We start from the raw sequence: 25,609 nt of genomic DNA on the forward strand, positions 1-25,609 counted from the left end.
TTGATTATTCTTGAAACTTTTACTCCAGTTATGTTCAGAGAGAGTGTCTCTCTGTCATAATATCCTCCTATTGTTGCTACCCTTCAATTTTATATTTTACATTGTTATAACAGAAAATTACATACTCTTAACCTCCCCTACCTATTTTTCATCAGACAGACAATTTAGCAAGGAAGTATCTTTTAATGCTTCAAGCAATGAAAACTGAATTTTTAAAAGACTTCTTCTGAGTAAAAGATTAGATAACTAGTTGATTTCATTTAGTCTTTTAGTTGTAAACTGTGGTGTCCCGGTCAACATCATGGTGCTGCCAGCCCAGCGATATCAGTAGTATTTGAGGTTCATGAACACGGTCTTGTTTTCTTACATCCCACCCCCAATCTTTAATCTCAAATGGGTTGTTCATTCATTTTTTTGCTCCTAAATATTTAGCTTAAAACTCTACTCTAGCCTTTTCAGCTAAGGTTGTGTTAGAAGGAAAACTTTTTCTCTATTAACTTTCCTTTTAGTGGTTGGGGGCCTGAGGATTAATTGACAACAGATAGATTAGCTTTCTTCACTAGTGTGTGAGACGAGTGCAATTGTGTGGTAGTTTGAGCATTCTTTGGCATTACCTTTCTTTGGGATCGGAATGAAAACTGACCTCTTCCAGTCCTGTGGCCACTGCTGAGTTTTGCAAATTTGCTGACATATCACTTTCATAGCATCATCTTTTAGAATTTGAAATAGCTCAACTGGAATTCCATTGCCTCCACTAGTTTTGTTTTTAGTGATGCTTCCTAAGGCCCACCTTACTTCACATTCCAGGATGTCTGGTTCTAGGTAAGTGTGAGTGAGCACACCTTCATGATTATCTGGGTCATGAAGATCCTTTTTGTACAGTTCTTCTGTGTATTCTTGCCAACTCTTCTTAATATCTTCTGCTTCTGTTAGGCCCATACCATTTCTGTCCTTTATTGAATCATCTTTTCATGAAATTTTCCCTTGGTATCTCTAATTTTCTTGAAGAGATCTCTAGTCTTTCCCATTCGATTGTTATCCTCTATTTCTTTGCACTGATCGCTGAGGAAGGCTTTCTTATCTATCCTGGCTATTCTTTGGAACTCTGCATTCAAATGGGTTATCTTTCCTTTTCTCCTTTGCTTTTCGCTTCTCTTCTTTTCACAGCTATTTGTAAGGCCTCCTCAGACAACCATTTTGCTTTTTTGCATTTCTTTTTCTTGGGGATGGTCTTGCTCCCTGTCTCTTGTACAATGTCATGAACCTCCTTCCATAGTTCATCAGGCACTCTATCAGATCTAGTCCCTTAAGTCTATTTCTCACTTCCACTGAGAGTCCCTTGGACTGCAAGGAGATCCAACCAGTCCATCCTAAAGGAGATCAGTCCTGGGTGTTCATTGGAGGGACTGATGTTGAAGCTGAAACTCCAATACTTTGGCCACCTAATGTGGAGAGCTGACTCGTTGAAAAAGACCCTGATTCTGGGAAAGACTGAGGGCTGGAGGAGAAGGGGATGTCAGAGGATGAGATGGTTGGATGGCATCACCAACACAATGGACATGAGTTTGGGTGGACTCTGGGAGTTGATGATGGACAGCGAGGCCTGGCATGCTGTGGTTCATGGGGTCGCAAAGAGTCAGACACGACTGAGCGACTGAACTGAACTGAACTGAGATTGGCTTTCTAGGTGATACTAGTGGTAAAGAATCTGCCTGCCAAAGCAGGAGATACATGAGACACAAGATGCACGTTCAACCCCTGGGTCAGGAAGATCCCTGGAGTAGATAACCAACTCCAGTAATCTTGCCTGGAGAATCCCATGGAGAGAAAATCCTGGGGGCTCTACAGTCCATGGGGTCACAAAGAGTTGGACATCATGCAACATGTGCACACACACACATACACAGATTAGCAGGAGAAAACTTTATTTTACATGGGTACAGAAACACACTACAGTGATTCACTTATTAGCCAGAGTAAGGGATAAAAACAAATTTAACAAAAAGTGGGGAGATTCAGTAGGGCTTCAGTAGGAAAGTATGGTCAGCTCTATTGGGCTTTTCCATCTTGATAATAACCAGAAGAATCTTTCCTGCTTGGGAGCTCCCCAAGAGAAAGATTGAAGGAAAGTAAATGGGTAACTCCTAGTGTTAAGGGCCATTCTTCTCTGATGGTGGGTCAGTGGTGGTGGTGGTATTTTCAGGAGGCTTTCCTTAAGTCTGGACAATGTTTCTTTCTTAGGTCAAACATGCTTTTAAAGTAATCTTCCTGCCACTCTGGTGGCCTATTGTTTTCTTCCCTTTCCTTTCTAACTATTGCCTTTGTTTTAGTACTAAATTTCCCCTGCATATGTTTGGTTTGCCTCTGGATTGGAGCGTCTCATTATTACAATGAGTATTATCTGATTATCTGTTCTTCTTCATCTCCTCCAACCCTACTTCTGCCCTACTTCTCAGCAGATACCCAAACCAAGGCAGTGCCCCACCACATTCTTGACCAGTGAGATTTTGAGAACTGAGTCAAAGAGAGCTACACAGTCATTAAATAATGTACCTTAAAATTAGTTGCTTAACAGAAGAAAATAATATTAAAAATTTATAATCTTAACAGTAACTGAGAAATTTGAGTGTTCTAAGTAAAATACTGCTCTGGGATATTGATATCAAATCTCTGGGCATCCATGGCCTATAACATAGAAAATGCCATTTGGCTTATGTTTTTTATCTTCTAGGTCATCATCTTTCATGGGCTATTGTAGGCATACTACCTATTTATCTACAAAATAAACCATCACTGGTCATAATGCAGCTTAGTGTTATAATTCATGCCATATTTGATTACTTTACACTAAAGAAAAGTCAAGAATACAGGTACACTTAGAAATATTTTAGGACTCAATTGATTTCTTCGAAAACTCAAGTGATTTAAGGCAAGTCTATGAAAATAAAATGCTTACTTCTGTATTTTTTAAATGCCTATTAGTATTTTCCAGATTCATTTTCAACTGTATATGATTTCTAAAGTAGGTTAATAACACTTTACTTGGAGAATATATTATTTGTTTGATGAAATGATAATATTTAGATTATTTTAATTTTCTGAAATGGAAAACTTTTAGTGTAATTTCACTTTGATATATATTAATTAGCTATCAGCAAGAAGATATAACAACAATAAGAAGCAATGATATCATATGCTTGTTCATTATGGGTATGCTAAGATGGATAGGCAATAAACTTAATTTGGGGGAACATTTAAAATTAAATATTTACTAATGACCCAGATCAATTAAAGGAGAATAACATGAGGTAGTAATCATAGTGGTAAAATTCAGCTATGTCAGTCCTAAAGAGGACATTGTAAGTTGAAAGATGTATGCTGTGTCCCTAGGTAGTAATCACTATATTATTGGTATACTGGGTTATCCCATTTGCTAGATAAATAAATGACTTTCTTTTTTATAGGAGCAAAAAGCTGCCACAGTTGTGTCTTTATAGGGATTCTTATAAAAACTGAGACATTTTAGGTAGAATTACCTAAAAAGAAAAATATCACGCTGAATTACACAGTAGGAACAAACTGCCTGGTTAGTAGTGACTTAGCTTACATGGTAACATGTGTGCAGAAAGGGTGCTGGTGAAGCACATGGGAGACATGTGCTTCTGCAGACCTGCAGTCTCATTCAATTTAAGGGTTTCTTTCTTTAAAAAATATAAAGGTGTATTGTAGAGGAGGAAAGACATCCATTACTGGGTCTAGGAAATAAGGTAACAGGCAGATTAACAGAAGAAAAGGCATAAAATTTTATTACTTTTTAATATTACATGTGTGAGGGCACCACAGGGAAAAAAAGAAATAATCATCCAAAAAAAAGCAATGAGATGTGAAAGCTTATATATTGTCTTAATAGGGGCTAAGGAGGAGCTATACAGGTCACTCTGAGAAAAATAAATGATTTTTAGGAACGATGAATAGGCTGTTAGAAGAATAAATGGGAAGTATGGTAGATTGGGACAAAGTCTATCTGGCTGTGGGGCTGACTTCGTCTCCTCTCTTGTGACCTGAGTCAACCTTCCCTTGTTGATGAAACTTCTGAAGAGGGAATTTATGACAATTGAGTTCTTTTGGATGATCTGTCTTCAGGCAGATAAGGGGAGTTCAGAGATATCCTCCCCTTGCATTTGCTCTTTTTCAAGTACCTCCAGCACAAAATAATCCTTATGCCCAAGCGGCAAGTGTTAGTGTGGCATATTCTGCCTCCAATATGAATAAGAAAGTACATGGTGTGACATGTTACAGAGCTTTTCCTGACATCTCTGTTGGCTAATCATCAACCGGGTCACAGAAAAAAGTTGTGATATCATTAAGGGAGACTCTGTGAAATCTTATTTATTTGCTTACTGGGGGGAGCTTTTACGTGCAGGGGCACTTTTCATTCTGTAGGATGGTTAAAGCACAGTCCTATTTCAAAGAGGATCCACATTTCTATTAACTTCCTAATTAGATTTTATATCCTGAAATCTAATTTCATGAGCAAATACTGCTCTGCAGACATCTCAGCCGACTCACAGCAATGATTGATGCAGTGGTAGTGAGTGAATTCTTTCCTATGCTCTCTTTTCCTTCACAGCATTAGTAAAAGATTGCAACTATACTGCAACTACTTCTAAGCAGTTTAGAATGAAAACAACATAAGATTTCCCTTAAACTGAATATGTATGTTTATACTGCACTATGATCCACATCAGCTCTTTCTAATGAAAGGCCACTTTGAGTTTATTTAGGTAACACTTCCTAAATACCCTAGGCTAATAGACTGGCAAAATGAAGAAGCTGATTCTGTGTGTGACATCTTAAAGGAAGGAAGATGCCAAAAGCATTGCAGGAAGAAACGGATCCTTAAAGATTATTACCATGGTGTCTACCAGGGTGAGAAGTAGGTGGCATAATATTCTGAGATATAAATTCTCTGAGGCAGAACATAGAATTTTACTGCCTAAATGCAATAAGATGTATTGTGCTATCAGCAAGGCCATGGAGCTCTGTATGATTAAAATAAAAAAGGATCCAAGTATCTGCCTTTAACTACTATTTAATGATAAAGATTTTTGTCTTTAGCATTTATATTAAGTCAAGAAAGAGGCAGGCTGCAGCCTATCTAACAATAATATGAATAATGCTGCTGCTGCTGCTAAGTCGCTTCAGTCGTGTCCGACTCTGTGCGACCCCATAGACAGGCAGCCCACCAGGACACTCACTAACAATTGTCCTTCTCTTCCTCCTTAGTTCTTATAGTCTGTTTATTCTCCAAGTCTTCTTCCTTCGTCTCACTTTATATGGTAACCGAAGTATTAGTTTAAAAACTGTTTTACACCACATGCTGATGTGCAGTGCAGTGTTAGTCGCTCAGTCGTGTCTGACTCCTTGCAACCCCATCGACTGTAGCCCGGTGCCAGGCTCCTCTGTCCGTGGAATTCTCCAGGCATACTGCAGTTGTGCCATTTCTGTCTCCAAGGGATCTTCCCAACCCAGGGATCAAGCTGGGGTCTCCTGGGCCTCCCGCATTGCTGGCAGATACCGTCTGAGCTACCAGGGAAGCCCTCACATGCTGATGAAGTGAGTTTTAACACTAGATTTGCATTAGGAAAGATGACTCAAAAAAAGGGTACCATGTACCAAGATCTTTCACGTGGTATCTTATTTATTTTTCATAGAAATCCTTTAAGGTACATATTATAATCCATTTACTTTTATAAAAGTGGGAAATTAGGTACTATGAGCCTCTAATAAATGTAGCCTCGTATGTAGTATTGACCTGGAAACTGGCTCACCCCAGGTGATGGAGTCAATTGTTAAACATTCAGGATTTTCATTGATGGGGGGTATTCACACCACAGAAATCAGCAAGGGCTCCTCCTTTCCAGTGTCCCCATTGCTCTGTAGTGGAGAAAAAATCCTTTGGCCTTCTGAGGTTTTAACTGATAGCCTTGTAATAAAAGAGAGGTTAACAAGATAAAAAAAGAATTTTGCTTATTAACACAATTTATTAACATGAATACCTAAAGGATACATAGGGAATATTTAGGGGAAAATGAATAACTCCTGAAGGCAGCTTAGAATTCAAGCTTACATCTCATTTAATAGCCAAAGAGGAAGAAAGATGCAGGCCTCTTAGGGGATAGTCAAGGACTTCTATGAAGGATGGATGGATCCCTGGGGAATAGATAGGCGGCATAGTCTGAAGTTTATCTGGGAGGTGGTGTTGACTTGAGTCTCTCCTTGATAAGGGGCTTCCCAGGTAGCTCAGATGGTAAAGAATCTGCCTGCAATGCAGGAGACCTGGGTTTGATCCCTGGGTTGGGAAGATTCCCTGGAGAAGGAAATGGCAACCCACCCAAGTATTCTTACCTGACGAATTCCAGGGACAGAGGAGCCTGGTGGGCTACAGTGGTACAGCTGAGCAACTGCCAGGCACACACTGTGCTGAGTCAACTCTTCTCTAGTTGATGAAACTCCTGGGAAGACATGATAACTGAGCTTCTTTCGGCAGATCTGTCTTTAGACAGATGGCGAAGTTCAGAGAAAGTCCCTTCTTGGATTTTCTATTTCTTCAAGTGCCTGCAGTGCAATATGATGAATGGACCACAATGATGTTTTAGGATGGCATATTCTACTACCCTTCACCTCTGAGAGAAGGTTTCTCAGCTCACCACTATCAGCTTATTTACTTCCAGAATATGTATTCATCACAGTTAACACTATACATAGAGCACATGCTTATTCCTTTCTTCCAAGTTTACATAGTCTTTGGATTCCAAAAGAATTAAGAACAGTCTATTCCAGAGCTTTCTAACATACAAGTTTGTAACAGCACACAAAGTCACTCTCTTCTTGATTTCTTCTCCTATTTTTCAAATGTATTTGCCTTCCTCATTTGATAGAAATGACTTGAGAGTTGACATTGTCTTATGTATTTAGCGTTGTTTCCATTATGCCTACAGAGATACTTACTAGAATAACAAAATTGAGCTAGAATGTGATAGATGAAATTGCTGGAAAATATGGGATTCCCAGGTGGCTCAGTGTGGTAAAGAATTCACCTGCCAATTCAGGGAACACAGGAGCGATCCCTGGGTCAGGAAAATCCCCTGTAGGAGGAAATGACAATCCATTCCAGTATTCTTGCTGGGATAATCCCATGGATAGAGGAGCTTGGTTGGCTACTGTCTGTAGAGTCACAAAGAATCAGACAGGACTGAGCACATGCAGGTGAAAATATAGTATTGTCTCTGATTATTGCCGAGTTTCACTACTAACTTAAAATGTCATCATGAGTATAGTCACATTTTATATACTTCTATTTAATTCACAGGTTATAATTACATTTTAAAATGTAATTAACAATCATTTTAATATCTAGCCTCAAGTAGTAGTAAAATGTAGTATAGATACAATTAAATGGAGTGGTATACAGGTAAGATACTCAAATAGCCTTAGAATTTTCAAAAGAGAAAAAATAATATCTTAGACTCCAACATAGGGAAAGATAATGAAATATTATATGGTCAACACCCCCTATACTCCCCACCAAAAAGGAAAACAAAGGAAAAATTTTAAATTACAAGTTAAAAATCAGAGTTCTCAAATATTACTTTTGGTTTTTAAAAAATCATGCTTTTTATTAAAACATTACAAAGACTCACTTAGAAATGTTCAGTCACTCATGCTGATATTTGAAAACTCACACACACACACACTCACACAGACACACAGAGATACACACTATACACACAGATGCACACCACAACTAAGATTGTTTTATCCATTTTCAATTTCAGGGGAGCCTATGGTCATGAGGTAGGGAAACGTCCTTGGATTACAGGAGATGAGACTATTTCAGGACTTATGACTGACATTGTGGGTAAGTATAAAGTGAATTTTTTCCAAAAAACTCATAAAGACATAATCATTTGGTTATACACATAAACATTTTATTGAAGAACATCCTGATTTTTTATTTTAATCTATAATACTAAAGAGTAACCATGCTTTTAACTGAGACTTGATTGCTAATATTGTTGTTGTTTTGTTCTTATATATTCTAAGGCTATTATTTACTCATCAATGAAAAACATCCACACTTATAATTAAGGAAATTTCATAGAAATCAACTTCAATTAATTTTCTAAGAGTTTATTACATGGTAAAATAAACTTTAACCTTCACATGCTAAAGGCCTAAACACCAATATGTTTAGGTTCATCTCAACTTAATCTGTAGTGATCTTTTAAAATTAGGCTGAATGCTGTTGAAAATAATATCATTGATGCTGTATTTTCAGTCTATGATGTATTTCCTAAAGTGAATTCTATATACTGTTGGTAAAGCTACTCAATGTAGTTTTAAATCATAAATGTGTTATCACATTGAAAAAAAAATTATTTGTTTAATAGGGTAGATTATTCAGCATTGCTTAAAGTCTTATATGAAATTTAAGGTATTAAACTATATATATATATATATGTATGTATGTATGTGTGTATACATATACACACACATATCTATCCCATAGTATCTCCTACATAAAGTCAGTTCTTTAAGATCAGGAAATACAAAAATCTTCCCTAAAGTATACAAATAACCACAGAGATTTAAACTAAGTGAGGAGACAGAGGAATATTTTCCAAACAAGGAACAGTAAAAAACTGCGAAGAACTAAGGGAAGTGTTGATAAGTAATCTACTCAATTAAAAATGCAAAGTAGTGATTATAAAGATGCTCAATTAATTCAGGAGATTAGGTTAAAATAATGAGGAATTAAACAAAAAGTTAGAAAATATGAATAAGAACCAAATGGAGTCAAAGGAAACAACTGAAATAAACTAGAAGGAATCAGCAATAGAGTAGATGATACAGAGGAATGTATCAGCGAACTGGAAAACAGAGTAAAAAATTACTCCAGCTAAGCAGAAAAAAAGAATAAAGAATTGAAAAAGAGGGACAGTTAAAGAGATATCTGGGACAATATCAAGTATACTAACATTCACATTATAAGGGTCCCAGAAGCAGAAGAAAGGGGCAATAAAGTTATTACAAGTGATGATTCCTGAAAACCTCCCTAACCTGCAAAATTCCAGGTCCAGGAATCACAGAGAGTCCCAAATAAGATCAGCCCACAGAAGTCCACACCAAAACACATTTGTAATTAAAATGGCAACAAAATAAAGAGAAAAATCTTTAAAAAGCAGCAAGGGAAAAGCAATTTATTACACATAAGAGAACTCCCAAAAAAAAACAGTAGCTGACTTTCCAGCAGAAACTCTGCAGGCCAGAAGGGAGTGGCATGATATATTTAAAGTGGTGAAAATAAAAAAGCTGACAACCAAGAATACTCTGCTTGGCATGACTATCATTCAAACTTGAAAGAGAATGAAGGAATTTCACAAATAAGCAAGTGCTAGAAAAATTCAGCACCACTAAATATGCCTTACAGGAAATGTTAATGAGACTTCTGTAGGTGGGAAGAAAAGGCCACAAGTAGAAATACAAAAATTATAAAAGGAAAAATGTCTCCTTTTTAAATGTCCTATACACAGTATTCATTTGTTCTGTAATGATTCACATTTTAAATAGTACTTTCTGACAACATGCCAGTTGGCTCTTCTTTAATAGAGTAATAAGAATAGCAGTTCACATTTAAGGTGGCGGTATCATCAGACCACATGCGAACAGTAAGCACAGACCCTCTGGGTGTGTTGCGGGCATGTTGTCTCGGGCAGAGTGTTTCTAAAGGAAGGAAACAGGAGAGATTGGGAAAAAGAATACCCTTGTATTTGCAGAAGTCATTACTCTTTCTAAGCAGTGGTCATATTAGCTTTGCTCGTAACCCCATGTAGGGAGAAGAGGAAGAAAGGAGCACATCTTGCTTTAGATGCTTGGTTGGGATGTTGCCTGCGAGAAGGAAGTTTAGGGACACATATGACAAGAGACGAGCACCCACATCTATCAGGTGAAGCTTCCTCAATCCTCAGGCACCATTCACACCCTCTGTACTGACAGCAAGACAGGGAAGAAGCCTTTAGCTTTTGTTCTGTGCTTAGCAAGGAGAGATTCAAAATTATCATAGTCAAAACAATTTATGTTAATATAGTTTATAAACAGACCACAAATAATTTAGGAACACTATGTTTCTAACTTCTTATGTATTTCTGGGACTCATCCCAGCATAAGGACAGACTTCTACCCCAAGTAGACCCCCAAAAATAGATCCACAGGAAATGACTTTGCATTTTCAGTTCAGTTCAGTTCAGTTCAGTCATTCAGTCGTGTCCAACTCTTTGGGACCCCATGGACTGCAGCACTCCAGGCTTCCCTGTCTATCACCAACTTCCGGAGTTTACTCAAACTCATGTCCATTGAATCAGTGATGCCATCCAACCATCTCATCCTCTGTTGTCCCCTTCTCCTCCTGCCCTCAATCTTTCTCAGCATCAGGGTCTTTTCAAATGAGTCAGTTCTTCGTTTCAGGTGGCCAAAGTATTAGAGTTTCAGCTTCAACATCAGTCCTTCCAATGAATATTCAGGACTGATTTCCTTTCGGATGGACTGGCTGGATCTCCCTGCAGTCCAAGGGACTCACAAGAGTCTTCTCCAACATCACAGTTCAAAGCATCAACTAAACAGAAAATTAACAAGGAAACACAAAGCTTAAATGACACAATGGACCAGCTAGACCTAATTGATATCTATAGGACATTTCACCCCAAAACAATCAACTTCACCTTTTTCTCAAGTGCACACAGAACCTTCACCAGAATAGATCACATCCTGGGCCATAAATCTGGTCTTGGAAAATTCAGAAAAATTGAAATCATTCCAGTCATCTTTTCTGACCACAGTGCAGTAAGATTAGATCTCAATTACAGGAAAAAAAATGTTAAAAATTCAAACATATGGAGGCTAAATAACACGCTTCTGAATAACCAACAAATCATAGAAGATATCAAAAAAGAAATCAAAATATGTATGGAAATGAATGAAAATGAAAACACAACAACCCAAAACCTATGGGACAGTGTAAAAGCAGTGCTAAGGGGAAGGTTCATGGCATTACAGGCTTACATCAAGAAACAAGAAAAAAGCCAAATAAATAACCTAACTCTACACCTAAAGCAATTAGAGAAGGAAGAAATGAAGAACCCCAGGGTTAGCAGAAGGAAAGAAATCTTAAAAATTAGGGCAGAAATAAATGCAAAAGAAACTAAAGAGACCATAGCAAAATTCAACAAAGCTAAAAGCTGGTTTTTTGAAAAAATAAACAAAATTGACAAACCATTAGCAAGACTCATTAAGAAACAAAGAGAGAAGAACCAAATTAACAAAATTAGAAATGAAAATGGAGAGATCACAACAGACAACACTGAAATACAAAGGATCATAAGAGACTACTACCAGCAGCTCTCTGCCAATAAAATAGACAACTTGGATGAAATGGACAAATTCTTAGAAAAGTATAACTTTCCAAAACTGAACCAGGAAGAAATAGAAGATCTTAACAGAACCATCACAAGCAAGAAAATCGAAACTGTAATAAAAAATCTTCCAGCAAACAAAAGCCCAGGACCAGATGGCTTCACAGCTGAATTCTACCAAAAATTTAGAGAAGAGCTAACACCAATCTTACTCAAACTCTTCCAGAAAATTGCAGATGAAGGTAAACTTCCAAACTCATTCTATGAGGCCACCATCACCCTAATTCCAAAACCAGACAAAGATGCCACAAAAAAAGAAAACTACAGGCCAATATCACTGATGAACATAGATGCAAAAATCCTTAACAAAATTCTAGCAAACAGAATCCAACAACATATTAAAAAAATCATACACCATGACCAAGTGGGCTTTATCCCAGGAATGCAAGGATTCTTTAATATCTGCAAATCAATCAGCGTAATATACCACATTAACAAATTGGAAGATAAAAACCATATGATTATCTCAATAGATGCAGAGAAAGCCTTTGACAAAATTCAACACTCATTTATGATTAAAACTCTCCAGAAAGCAGGAATAGAAGGAACATACCTCAACATAATAAAAGCTGTATATGACAAACCCACAGCAAGCATCACCCTCAATGGTGAAAAATTGAAAGCATTTCCTCTGAAATCAGGAAGAAGACAAGGATGTCCACTCTCACCATTACTATTCAAAATAGTGTTGGAAGTTTTGGCCACAGCAATCAGAGCAGAAAAAGAAGTAAAAGGAATCCAGATAGGAAAAGAAGAAGTGAAACTCTCGCTGTTTGCAGATGACATGATCCTCTACATAGAAAACCCTAAAGACTCTTCCAGAAAATTACTAGAGCTAATCAATGAATATAGTAAAGTTGCAGGATATAAAATTAACACACAGAAATCCCTTGCATTCCTATATACTAACAATGAAAAAACAGAAAGAGAAATTAAGGAAACAATACCATTCACCATTGCAACAAAAAGAATAAAATACTTAGGAGTATATCTACCTAAAGAAACAAAAGACCTATACATAGAAAACTATAAAACACTGATGAAAGAAATCAAAGAGGACACAAACAGATGGAGAAACATACCGTGTTCATGGATTGGAAGAATCAATATTGTCAAAATGGCTATTCTACCCAAAGCAATCTATAGATTCAATGCAATCCCTATCAAGCTACCAACGGTATTTTTCACAGAACTAGAACAAATAATTTCACAATTTGTATGGAAATATAAAAAACCTCAAATAGCCAAAGTAATCTTGAGAAAGAAGAATGGAACTGGAGGAATCAACCTGCCTGACTTCAGACTCTACTACAAAGCCACAGTCATCAAGACAGTATGGTACTGGCACAAAGACAGAAATTTAGATCAATGGAACAGACTAGAAATCCCAGAGATAAATCCACGAACGAACCTATGGACACCTTATCTTTGACAAAGGAGGCAAGTATATACAATGGAAAAAAGACAATCTCTTTAACAAGTGGTGCTGGGAAAACTGGTCAACCACTTGTAAAAGAATGAAACTAGAACACTTCCTAACACCATACACAAAAATAAACTCAAAATGGATTAAAGATCTAAATGTAAGACCAGAAACTATAAAACTCCTAGAGGAGAACATAGGCAAAACACTCTCCGACATAAATCAAAGCAAGATCTTCTATGACCCACCTCCCAGAATATTGGAAATAAAAGCAAAAATAAACAAATGGGACCTAATGAAAATTAAAAGCTTTTGCACAACAAAGGAAACTATAAGTAAGGTAAAAAGACAGCCCTCAGATTGGGAGAAAATAATAGCAAATGAGAAAACAGACAAAGGATTAATCTCAAAAATATACAAGCAACTCCTGAAGCTCAATTCCAGAAAAATAAATGACCCAATCAAAAAATGGGCCAAAGAATTAAACAGACATTTCTCCAAAGAAGACATACAGATGGCTAACAAACACATGAAAAGATGCTCAACATCACTCATTATCAGAGAAATGCAAATCAAATCCACAATGAGGTACCATTACACGCCAGTCAGGATGGCTGCTATCCAAAAGTCTACAAGCAATAAATGCTGGAGAGGGTGTGGAGAAAAGGGAATCCTCTTATACTGTTGGTGGGAATGCAAACTAGTACAGCCACTATGGAAAACAGTGTGGAGATTTCTTAAAATACTGGATATAGAACTGCCATATGACCCAGCAATACCACTTCTGGGTATACACACTGAGGAATCCAGATCTGAAAGAGACACGTGCACCCCAATGTTCATCACAGCACTGTTTATAATAGCCAGGACATGGAAGTAACCTAGATGCCCATCAGCAGATGAATGGATAAGGAAGCTGTGGTACATATACACCATGGAATATTATTCAGCCGTTAAAAAGAATTCATTTGAATCAGTTCTGATGAGATGGATGAAACTGGAGCCCATTATACAGAGTGAAGTAAGCCAGAAAGATAAAGAACATTACAGTATACTAACACATATATATGGAATTTAGAAAGATGGTAATGATAACCCTATATGCAAAACAGAAAAAGAGACACAGAAGTACAGAACAGACTTTTGAACTCTGTGGGAGAAGGTGAGGGTGGGATGTTTCGAAAGAACAGCATGTATATTATCTGTGGTGAAACAGATCACCAGCCCAGGTGGGATGCATGAGACAAGTGCTCAGGCCTGGTGGGCTGGGAAGACCCAGAGGAATCTGGTGGAGACGGAGTTGGGAGGGGGAATCGGGATGGGGAATACGTGTAACTCTATGGCTGATTCATATCAATGTATGACAAAACCCACTGGGGGGAAAAAAAAAAAAAAAACACATCAATTCTTCAGTGCTCAGCTTTCTTTAAAGCTGCCTAAAGTTTCTGGCTTACCAGAAAACCTCAACACAGCAGAGAACTAGATGACTCTAGGTGGCTCAGTTTAGGCTGCAGAGCCACCACCCAAGTTTAAATATTCAGTTGATTATGAATTAGAAGTGATACCTGAAAACCTCCCTAACTTGGAAAAAGAAATAGACGTCCAGGTCTATATATCAACTGTGTTAAGCATGAATGAGCATGGAACACACTCATGCTTAATATAGGCCAAATGGCTAGACTTTTAAGGAAAATAAGCTCTTAGTTTAAGAACTATATGAATATATAACCTGTTCTATTAAAAAAAAGTTAAAATAAATAATAATAAATAAGCACCTAAATAGAAAGGTTGGAAGCAAAGGCTTGCTCTGTTTGCTGCTATTTATTTTTGAGTAATCACTACACTATACATGTTTCTACCTCTTTTATGTGGTTATATTACAGGATCAGAATATCAGTTGCTAGTTTAAAATAAGAGGTTAAGTACAAACTGAAATGCTCCCTTCTGCTCCAAACACAGAAAAATAGAAAAAAAATTAGATTAACAAGCATATAGCAACACCTAAAAATTAAAAAGAAATCTCTATTGACCAGAAATAAAGTATTTGCTGAAGAAAGAAGCACTTGGAAGCTGGACGCACAGTATTTGAGGAGTAGTGCATGGAGCCAGCATGAGGATGTAGGGTCTGAGTGCAGGATTTGCACACGAAGCCCCAGGGTGAATCTACAGAGCTCTGGATGCTTGGGGCTCAAACCCAAAGTCAGGACATTTTAACCAGGGTGGCTAAAGGTGAAAGCATAGCATCTCCTTCCAAACCAGTCAGGATCTTGGGAGCACAGAGCACTTGATCAGACTGCCAATGTAATCCAGAGGATATGTATACGTACATGTATACTGTTATGGAGAGAATTCCCACCTGAACAATCCTGGATAGCATTTATAAATGTGTGGCCTAGTTGTCTGATAATGCTTTTAATCTGTGTTCATTTCTTAGAAGCCAATTATATTCATTCAAATGCCTAACATGTATCTAAAAAAAAAAAAAAAAGAAAACTGAAAAAATCCTGAACTAATTTGACCTGAGTATTTATGTTTTCCTTAGATGTGGACTGTTTTTCCTTTGCTAGATTTGCTTTCAGCACATAAATTGCATTCTAATTCTATTATTTTGTGATTAATATTTATCATGCTCTAAAGAGGAGTTAGGATGTTAAGCCAGGGAAGTGGTAAGGCAATTATTTCCTGAGATTTATAAAACCCATAAAACTTGCAAAAAGGTTTCCTTTCACCATTTAAATGTTTATAGCTCCACTGCAACTTATTAAACGTGTGTGTGTTTTGTTGCCCAGCAAATATGTATATATCACAATGATCAATGAAATTTCATACCAGCCCACCTCTCATTACTGTTAATAAGATTATTTTGAAAAATGAATAAATATTCAGATTACTTAGATTAACAAAATTGAACTTATTAAAAATGTTTTAAACAATATCAGTTCTGGCTTTAGGGATTTTTGTGTGTCTTTGAAATACCACACAAAGGCATGTGACATTTGTGGGATAAACTTAATTTTGTTTTTTGTGGTTTTGTCCTTGAATGTTGTATTAATTCTGAGAAGGCAATGGCAACCCACTCCAGTACTCTTGCCTGGAAAATCCCATGGACAGAGGAGCCTGGTAGGCTGCAGTCCATGGGGTGGTGAAGAGTCGGACACGACTGAGCGACTTCACTTTCACTTTTCACCTTCCTGCATTGGAGAAGGAAATGGCAACCCACTCCAGTGTTCTTGCCTGGAGAATCCCAGGGAAGGGGGAGCCTGGTGGGCTGTCGTCTATGGGGTCACAGAGAGTTGGACACAACTGAAGTGACTTAGCAGCAGCAGTTGTATTAATTAAATTACAGTCATCTAACCCTAATTATATAGTATATAAAATAACAATTATTTTTTGAAATGAGCAAAGTCACATTTGTACATACGGAACTCAGTACAGTATATGTACTATTTATTATATATATATATATATATATATATATATATATTTCTCAAAGTTTCAAGCCTTAATATGACAAATGAATTGTCATATTTAATTTGAATTATCAGTACATCATTAAATCTAGCTTCTTTATTTTAATGACTATTTTATTAAATGTCTATTTTGTTCTCTACAATGTATGTTTTATTATGAGAAATAATTCTACCTTTTTTTGTTGTTGTTGACAATATCTGCAAAAGAGGACTATGAGCACTATTTTAAAAGCTTGTTTTTTTAATTTTTTTCAGTAGCTAATACCTATACCTCAAATTTATTTACTTTTAAAATTGTATATATTAGTCAAATAAATGGTTCTTAATTTAAGTTTAAAAATGAATGAGTTTACTTTGTTTGCTTTAGTAGGAACTGATTCTTTTATAAGGTATTTGTGTATGTGGTCATGTTTGTCTTTTTTGCTGCAAATCCCAGGTTTCCTTTTTGCCTTGGTTACTAGTAAATTCTGGGAAAATCTGATAGAGTGAACTAGCAAAAACATTTAATAGCTTCTAATTTGTTTCTCATCAGCATATAGTGTACTTTGTTGCAATTTTTAAAAATCATCCTTTCTCACTTTAAATGCAAGCAACCTACTATCCTCTTTGGAGGTAGATATTGTATAAATTAAAAAATTTAAATTATATGGTAACTACAGAAGACAGGAGCAGAAGTTAAATTGATTTTTGCTACTTGTGGGCTGTCTAAATGAATCAGGAGCAAACAGACAAGCTTAAGTTTTGGACTACGATTGAATCTTCCAGGTTCTTAAAACCACAGCCTTTATTTTGTCATAATATTTCTGAGAAAGAAGGAACAGGAGGATAATAAAAATTATTATGTGTACAAATTGATAGAGTGCATAGAGAGGAGAAAGAGATAATGAGCAACCCTATTTACTCATAGATAGAGAAAATAATTTCCATTTCATATGAGATGAAAAAATTTTAATAAAACATATATATATAATCAAACATTATATACATCTCTTTCACTTTTCATATATATATAAACAAATGAAGCTTATCACACACATGTTACATGCCTTTTATGGTATTTCAAAGACACAAAAGTCTCTATAGGTAGAACTGCAGAACATGAAATAACTTTCTTATAATTAATGTCACATTATCAAGGTGCTAGAAATAGAACTGCTGAAGAATATTATTAATATTATTATTAAGCCTACTTCTCCCTGGGCACATAAACATTACAGAGGGCTAGATACATTCATTTGGCTTATAAAACTATTGTAATATGAACATAAATTTGCTTTATGAAACTTGAGGTTGACCCTCAGAGAGGTAATATCCCTGGGAGCTCCCTCCTAATAGCCATGAATCATCAAGAACACTCGAGACACCTCTAAGGACCACAGGAATTTGCTACTTGAAAAACAGAGTGGAAAGTTCTCAGATTTAGCTTAACTACCAACCTTAGAACAAAACAATAACATTTGCATCTGCTTAATGAAATATACAGAACCTGGCATGGCAGTTATGAGAACCTTCTTATCAAACACTAAGCAGCTAGGGACCCTGTCATTGTTACTTGGCAAAACATTTTAAATTAAATGAGGATGAGAAAGATGCAGAAGGATATTAGTAATGAACATGGGCTTCCTATATTTGACGTACAGGGAACAGATAACATAGACAACACTTCCAAATGTTACCTTGAACAAAGATTTTATTTATTTATTTTTCTGAGAGAGAAAGATTTTTGTCTTATATTTCCTATCTGTGAGAATTTTAAGCAAGTTAGTTTATCTGCTTGCAATTAGTTTCCTCATTGATAAAAGTGGAAAATGAAGTAGATACCTTATTGGATTACTGTGAAGATAATACAAGTCACACTAGAAGTGTTGGCACATAATAAGGGCTCAATAAACATTAGTTTCTAGGCATGGATATAAGAAGGTAATGCTTGTATATAAGTTTCACCTTCTGGTAAAGCAAAAAATTGTGTTCAATAAATAAACAAGCAGTTCTCACTCTTCAAATGAGAACCCTGGCTCACACACATCTCAGATGAAATAATTCAATTTTTTATACTTACTGCAGGGGGTTGTACATGATCTTCTAAAGTAAAGTGAATGATAGTCGCTCAGTCGTATCCAACTCTTTGTGACCCCTTGGACTACACAGTCCATGGAATTCTCTAGGCCAGAATGCTGAAGTGGAGAGCCTTTCCCTTCTCCAGAGAATCTTCCCAATCCAGGCATAGAACCCAGATTTCTTGCATTGCAGGCAGATTCTTTAGCAGGTAAGCCACAAGGGAAGCCAAAGAATACTGGAGAGGGTAGCCTATCCCTTCTCTAGCAGATCTTCCCAACCCAGGGGTCTCGTGCAATGCAGGCAGGTTATTTACCAACTGAGCTATTAGGGAAGCCCATCTTCTAAAGACTCTTTCAAATCCTGATACGTTTTCAGGAAGCTTTAGAAATCTTTGGCTTCCAATAAATTTGCCTCCAATACTTTGCAGTACTTTCACTTTTAATTTTTATTGAATTATAGTCAGATAGATGGATAAAGAAAAGCACTAACACTAAAAGTGTTACTGTTAGTTGCTCAGCCATGTCCAACTGTTTGTGACCTCATGGACTGTAGCTCGCAAGGCTCCTTTGTCCATGGAATTTTCCAGGCAAGAATACTGTACTGTCCATTCCCTTCTCTAGGGGATCTTCCTGACTCAGGGATCAAACCCTGGTCTCCTACATTGCAGGTGGATATTTTACCATCTTAGCCACGAGGTAATGGAATATTACTGAGCCATAAAGAAAAAGAAGTAAGCCAGAAAGATAAAGACCTTTTTAGTATACTAACACATATATATGGAATTTAGAAAGATGGTAACAATAACCCTATATGCAAAACAGAAAAAGAGACACAGATGTACAGAACAGACTTTTGGACTCTGTGGTAGAAGGCGAGGGTGGGATGTTTCAAGAGAACAGCATCGAAACATGTATATATCTAGGGTGAAACAGATTACCAGCCCAGGTTGGATGGAATAAAACCTTCTGCAGGGACGTGCATGGACCTAGAACATATTATACTGAATGAAATAAGTCATACAGATAAAGACAAATACTGAATAATATAAGTAACAAGCAATTTTGGCCTTGGAGTACAGAATGAAGCAAGGCAAAGGCTAATAGAGTTTTGCCAAGGGAACACATTGGTCATAGCAAACACCCTCTTCCAACAACACAAGAGAAGACTCTACACATGGACATCACGAGATGGGCAACACTGAAATCAGATTGATTATATTCTTTGCAGCCAAAGATGGAGAAGCTCTATACAGTCAGCAAAAACAAGACTGGGAGCTGACTGTGGCTCAGATCATGAACTCGTAATTGCCAAATTCAGACTTAAATTGAAGAAAGTAGGGAAACCCACTAGACCATTCAGGTACGATCTAAATCAAATCTCGTATGATCATACAGTGGAAGTGACAAATAGATTCAAATGGTTAGATCTGATAGAGTGCCTGAAGAACTATGGATGGAGACCATGACGTTGTATAGGAGGCAGTGATCAAGATCAAACTCAAGAAAAAGAAATGCAAAAAGGCAAAATGGTTGTCTGAGGTGACCTTACAAATAGCTGTGAAAAGAAGAGAAATGAAAGGTAAAGAAGAAAAGGAAAGATATACCCATTTGAATGCAGAGTTCCAAAGAATAGCAAGGAGAAATAAGAAAGCCTTCCTCAGTGATCAGCAAAGAAATAGAGGAAAACAATAGAATGGGAATGACTAGAGATCTCTTCAAGAAAATGAGAGATACCAAGGGGACATTTCATGCAAAGAGGGGCACAATAAAGAACAGAAATGATATGGACCTAACAAAAGCAGAAGATACTAAGAAGAGGTGGCAAGAATACACAGAAGAACTATACAAAAAAACATCTTCACAACCCAGATAATCTTGATGGTGTGATCACTCACCTAGAGCCAGACATCCTGGAATGCAAAGTCAAGTGGGCCTTAGGAAGCATCACTGTGAACAAAGTTAGCGGAGGTGATGGAATTCCCATTGAGCTATTTCATTTCCTACAAGATGATACTGTTAAAAGTGCTGCATTCAACATGTCAGCAAATTTGGAAAACTCATCAGTGGCCACAGGACTGGAAAAGGTCCATTTTCATCCCAATCCCTAAGAAAGGCAATGCCAAAGAATGCTCAAACTACTGCACAATTGCACTCATCTCACACGCTAGTAAAGTAATGCTCAAAATTCTCCAAGCCAGGCTTCAGCAATATGTGAACCGTGAACTTACAGTTGTTCAAGCTGGATTTTGAAAAGGCAGAGGAACCAGAGATCAAATTGCCAACATCCACTGGATCATCGAAAAAACAAGAGAGTTCCAGAAAAACATCTACTTCTGTTTTATTGTCTATGCCAAAAACTTTGACTGTGTGGATCACATTAAACTGTGGAAAATTCTGAAAGAGATGGGAATACCAGACCACCTGACCTGCCTCTTGAGAAACCTGTATGCAGGTCAGGAAGCAACAGTTAGAACTGGACATGGAACAACAGACTGGTTCCAAGTCAGGAAAGGAGTACGTCAAGGCTGTATATTGTCACCCTGCTTATTTAACTTATATGCAGAGTACATCATGAGAAACGCTGGGCTGGATGAAGCACAAGCCGGAATAAACAATGCCAGGAGAAATATCAATAAATTTAGATATGCAGATGACACCACCCTTATGGCAGAAAGCGAAGAAGAGGAGCCTGGCAGGCTACAGTTCATAGGGTTGCAAGGAGTCGGACACAACTGAGTGACAAAGCACAATCTAAAACTAGTACAAAAGATGGTAATATATGCAAAACAGAAACAGGCTCAGGGATGTAGGAAAGAAACAGTGGTTTCCAAAGGGGAGAGGGAAGTGGGGGCAGGAAATTAGGGCAGTTACAAACTACCATGTATAAAATAGCAATAAGGACATATTCTATAACACAGGAAATTATAGCCCATGCTTAGTTTTTGATGTTTCAACATTAGACCAAAAAAGTTCTTAGGAAAAACAAAAGGAACAAAAGAAAGCCAATTGAAAGAATTTCAACTTGCCTTAAATGATAATTTATTGTCATATGTAATGCTGATAATATCAAAATATCTTAAAGGTACAAACATGAATTTCAGAAATACACATTGGACTAAAAGAAATAGGTCAATTAAATAAACTTTCTTCTGAAAATAAGTTTAAAATCCATCTGATTTATAGCCCATGCATGTTAAGAACACTTGATTCTTTAGTGACTTTAGGTCATATTTGCAATAAACATTTCTGTTAATGTTCTACAGGCTTAATACATGTACCATCCTTAGCTATACAGGGGTGTACATGCACACATGTTAAATACACTGATCTTCTCCTTGACAAAGTTCATAAGCAGGTGAGGAGGGCATTTGTGAAGAACTTGATTAAATTTAAAGTGCTAAGGTGGGATAATTTTTGTGTATGTGAAGTCAGTGAAGGATTACTTACAAAGAACTGATCCAAGTTTTAGCAGGCCATTGAGGGTGAAGGGTGCAAAGCACAGGGCCAAGGGTATGTCTAGATTAATTCAGCCCAGCACCTGTGTTTCATCACATTCCGTGCAAGAAAAAAATTAGGTGATCCAGAATGAACGTATTCTTTGAAAGACTAACATTTCTTAGGCAAGGATAATTATTTTAATCAGAGGGTAATCATTACACAAAATGGAATGCCTGACCTTGTATAAAAATTCTACCTCTCTTTCTTTCTGCATCTTCCATATCTTTGTTTTCATTTGGTGGTAAATTTATAAATTATTTTCTCCTCTTTTGATTTCTTCTCATTACATTATTTCTGGCTTCCCCAGTGGCTCAATGGGAAAAAATCCCCCTGTGATTCAGGAGACACAGGTCTAATCCCTGGGTTGGGAAGATCCCCTGGAGCAGGAAATGGCACCCACTCAAGTATTCTTGCCTGGAGAATCCCATGGATAGAGCAGCCTTGCAGGTACAGTCCCGCTGCACATGGGGTCATAAAAAGAGTCACGTACAATTTAGCAAATAACAACAGCACAGTCTTTCAAATGCTTTTCTTTCCATTAATTCTGCTCTTTCTTGATACAGTCATCCCTCAGTTTCTTTGGGGATTGCTTCCAGGAGTCCACACAGAATATTCCTTCCAGGATATCAAAACAGGTGTATGCTCAAGTCCCTAACATAAAATGGGTTGTGCCATGAATACCCTCCATCCTCCATATTCATGGGTTTCAAATCCATGGATAAAGAGGGTAGAATGTATTATTTTTCTTTCCTTTTCTCCTTCCACATTCCCTGCCAAAATATTTTTTTATTAAAATGAACAGTTTTCAGGAAAGATGTGTGTAAAGAGCTAACGGGAAGTTAAGAATAATATCAGATTGATGTCATAGATAATGTTTTGTTTTATATGTAATAGTGAAAATTCATACCATAATGCAAAGAAAGAAATAAAGCTGGCAGCATTTCTTTCATCATATTTCAAGAAGATGTTCATACCATAGGAGAAGATGTATGCCCCCATATACAACATAAGCTATCTAGCATGTTTGAGACATCTGATTTAGTGCGAGGAATGCAGTATGAAGAACTTCCTTGTGGTTCAGATGGTAAAGAATCTGCCTGCAATGTGGGAGACCTGGATTCGATCCCTGGGTTTAGAAGATCCCCTGAAGGAAATGGCAACTCACTCCAGTATTCTTGCCTGGATAATTCCAAGAACAGAGGAGCCTGGCAGGCTACAGTCCATGGAGTCTCAAGGAGTCGGACACAACTGAGCAACTAACATATATATATGCAGTATGAAGCTGTTATTGTCCTTGAATTTGAGACACTATTCACCTTACAATGACCAGAGATACATATTTAACAGCTACCATTTGTTTACCAATCTTGCATATCAAGTGGGGAAATCCACCCATCAAATGCAACAAGTTTTTCTTGACTAGATCGAAGCACAGGCCTTTCCTTAAATGGCTATGTTGAAATATAAATTCCACTTATCTCCCGTGGCCTCTCCTCAAGTGAATTTAACCTAAAAATCTATCTATTAGTTAGAACAATTATCCTACTTACAGTCTATTCTTTGAGTAAAATGGAATTTTATCAGAAGTATCTCATTGGATACAAAGTGCAAGACTTGTATGAAGCGTTTTCTCTTACACCTAGTACAGTCTTACAAACATTAAAGCTCATAGCCTATTTTTCTCAGTAATGGTAAAGAGATACTATTTTAATTGCCTTTCAGAGACATCATAAGAACCAAAAAGGAGGAAAGTATTATTACCTTTGTTTGTGCTCTGAGTTCTTAAGTATTCACTGTATGCTTTCTCTCTGGGTCTGTTTCTAGTGGTATAACCCTTGTTAATAGGAATTAGATCAGATTATGATTGTGTTGTGGTTATCTCAATTTTACATGTTTTCTTCATCAAACAATACATATTTATATTAATTATCTCATATCAGTGTGAATAAATAAAATCCAGCGCTATTTAGCATTTACTTTACTGCTAGCTTTTTTTGTCTTAGGAACTACTGTAAATTTCATTGTAATAACAGTGAATTATGTTTAGCAGCATTGCCTTCTTTTATTAAAGGAGCATTTTAATTTGATGTTAGAAACAACCGGCTTTAAAGATGTGATTGGCCTTCAATTCTTCTTAGATTCTTCTTGGAGACGCACTTACCACAAAAATGAGCTCTGTGGGAATTTGGCAACCTAGCTGATAATAGGATAAATCATTTTTAGTTTACAGGAGAAAGCAAATGCTTCACTATTGTGTTGTTATTATTTATTACGTCAAAAAGGAAATGTAATTTTTAGCTAGCTATGTGCATGTGAGTCCAAATATCGTTTGATAAAATTAGTCAAGTGGGAAAATTCCACTTCTTTGTGATGACACATCAAATATGCCCTTGTCACTAAAAACATTAAGGATGAAAAAGTGATACTCTGTTTTTCCAAGCACTCTTAAAACTAACAGAAAAATCTAAATTATGATATATTTATTTTTCAGGAGCCAATGAGAAAGAAATAGCCCTAATGAATGGTTTGACTGTTAATTTACATCTTCTACTGGTAAGCTTCTTTTCCCACCAGTGTTTAGTATACACTCATTTACAGAATCTGATTTCTTCTATCTTTAATTCATGAGGGTTTGGAGTTTTACTTACTTAAAAATAAATTGTGAGATTATTTTCAATTCTACCAGGAAATGCTGGGCCCTGCTAGAACGGCTTCTTCATAATCATGGGAAAGTTGTCTCTTTACAAAGAGCTTTAGAATACTGAGCTCTTATCTTAGAACATAAGGAATAAGAGTCACGGTTGATGAAAAGCTAAATTGCTGCAAGCACATAAAATAATGATGTAAAAATGGTAGCAAGCAGTGATCTTTTCAGAAAGACAGTTTTCCAATATGCTGAGTTTCAGGGGATGGGTCTATGGAATATTATGTTTCTGTACATTAAGTTTGGGGGGTAGATTAAAAAAGACCCTGTTGCTGGGAGAGATTGAGGGCATGAGGACAAGGGGGCAGTGGAGAATGAGATGGTTAGACAGCATCACCCACTCAATGGACATGAAATCGTGCAATCTCCAGGAGATAGTGAAGGACAGAGAGTCAGCCTGCTACAGTCCAAGGCATCGCAGAGAGTCAGACATGACTTACTGACTGAACAACAATAACAGACATTAACTGAGTCACTCTGCTTAGGTATTTCTTACATTCTAAGAATTTGATAATATGTATGCCTTAAAATATATATTCTTGGTTTGAAATATGGTACCTAGAGTAATTGATGTCATGAAAATTTTGTATTTCATTTTTAAGTGAGATTTTGAAAGCATGTCTATAAGACAAAGATGCACTATTAAGATACTGATATTTTATCTTTATAATATATAAACATGATTATTAAACATGCCTGAAGGAAAGTGCTTGTGGAGTATGTTAAGTATGATGGTAAACAGCATGATTTTCAGTTCAGACAACTCTCGTTTGGCTCCCAGCTAGATTACTTAATACCTGTTTGATTTTGGACAAGGGTATTGGCATTTCTGGGTTTCCCAGGTGGGTCAGTGATAAAGAATCACCTGTAGTGCAAGGGACACAGGTTCGATCCCTGAGTCGAGAATACCCCCTGGACAAGGAAAT

General features: G+C 36.9%; 1 protein-coding gene across 1 annotated transcript in view; it reads left to right on the forward strand.

The window, feature by feature from the left end:
- Window positions 1-25,609, forward strand: part of KYNU (kynureninase) — a 125,822-nt gene that overhangs the window by 32,360 nt on the left and 67,853 nt on the right. Inside the window, exons 4-5 of the mRNA XM_065931472.1 lie at window positions 7,839-7,921; window positions 24,471-24,532. Coding sequence (XP_065787544.1) covers window positions 7,839-7,921; window positions 24,471-24,532 — 145 coding nt within the window. The remainder of the gene's footprint in view (window positions 1-7,838; window positions 7,922-24,470; window positions 24,533-25,609) is intronic.

The sequence above is a fragment of the Muntiacus reevesi genome, chromosome 3 (genome assembly GCF_963930625.1).
Source record: "Muntiacus reevesi chromosome 3, mMunRee1.1, whole genome shotgun sequence".
NCBI lineage: Eukaryota > Metazoa > Chordata > Mammalia > Artiodactyla > Cervidae > Muntiacus > Muntiacus reevesi.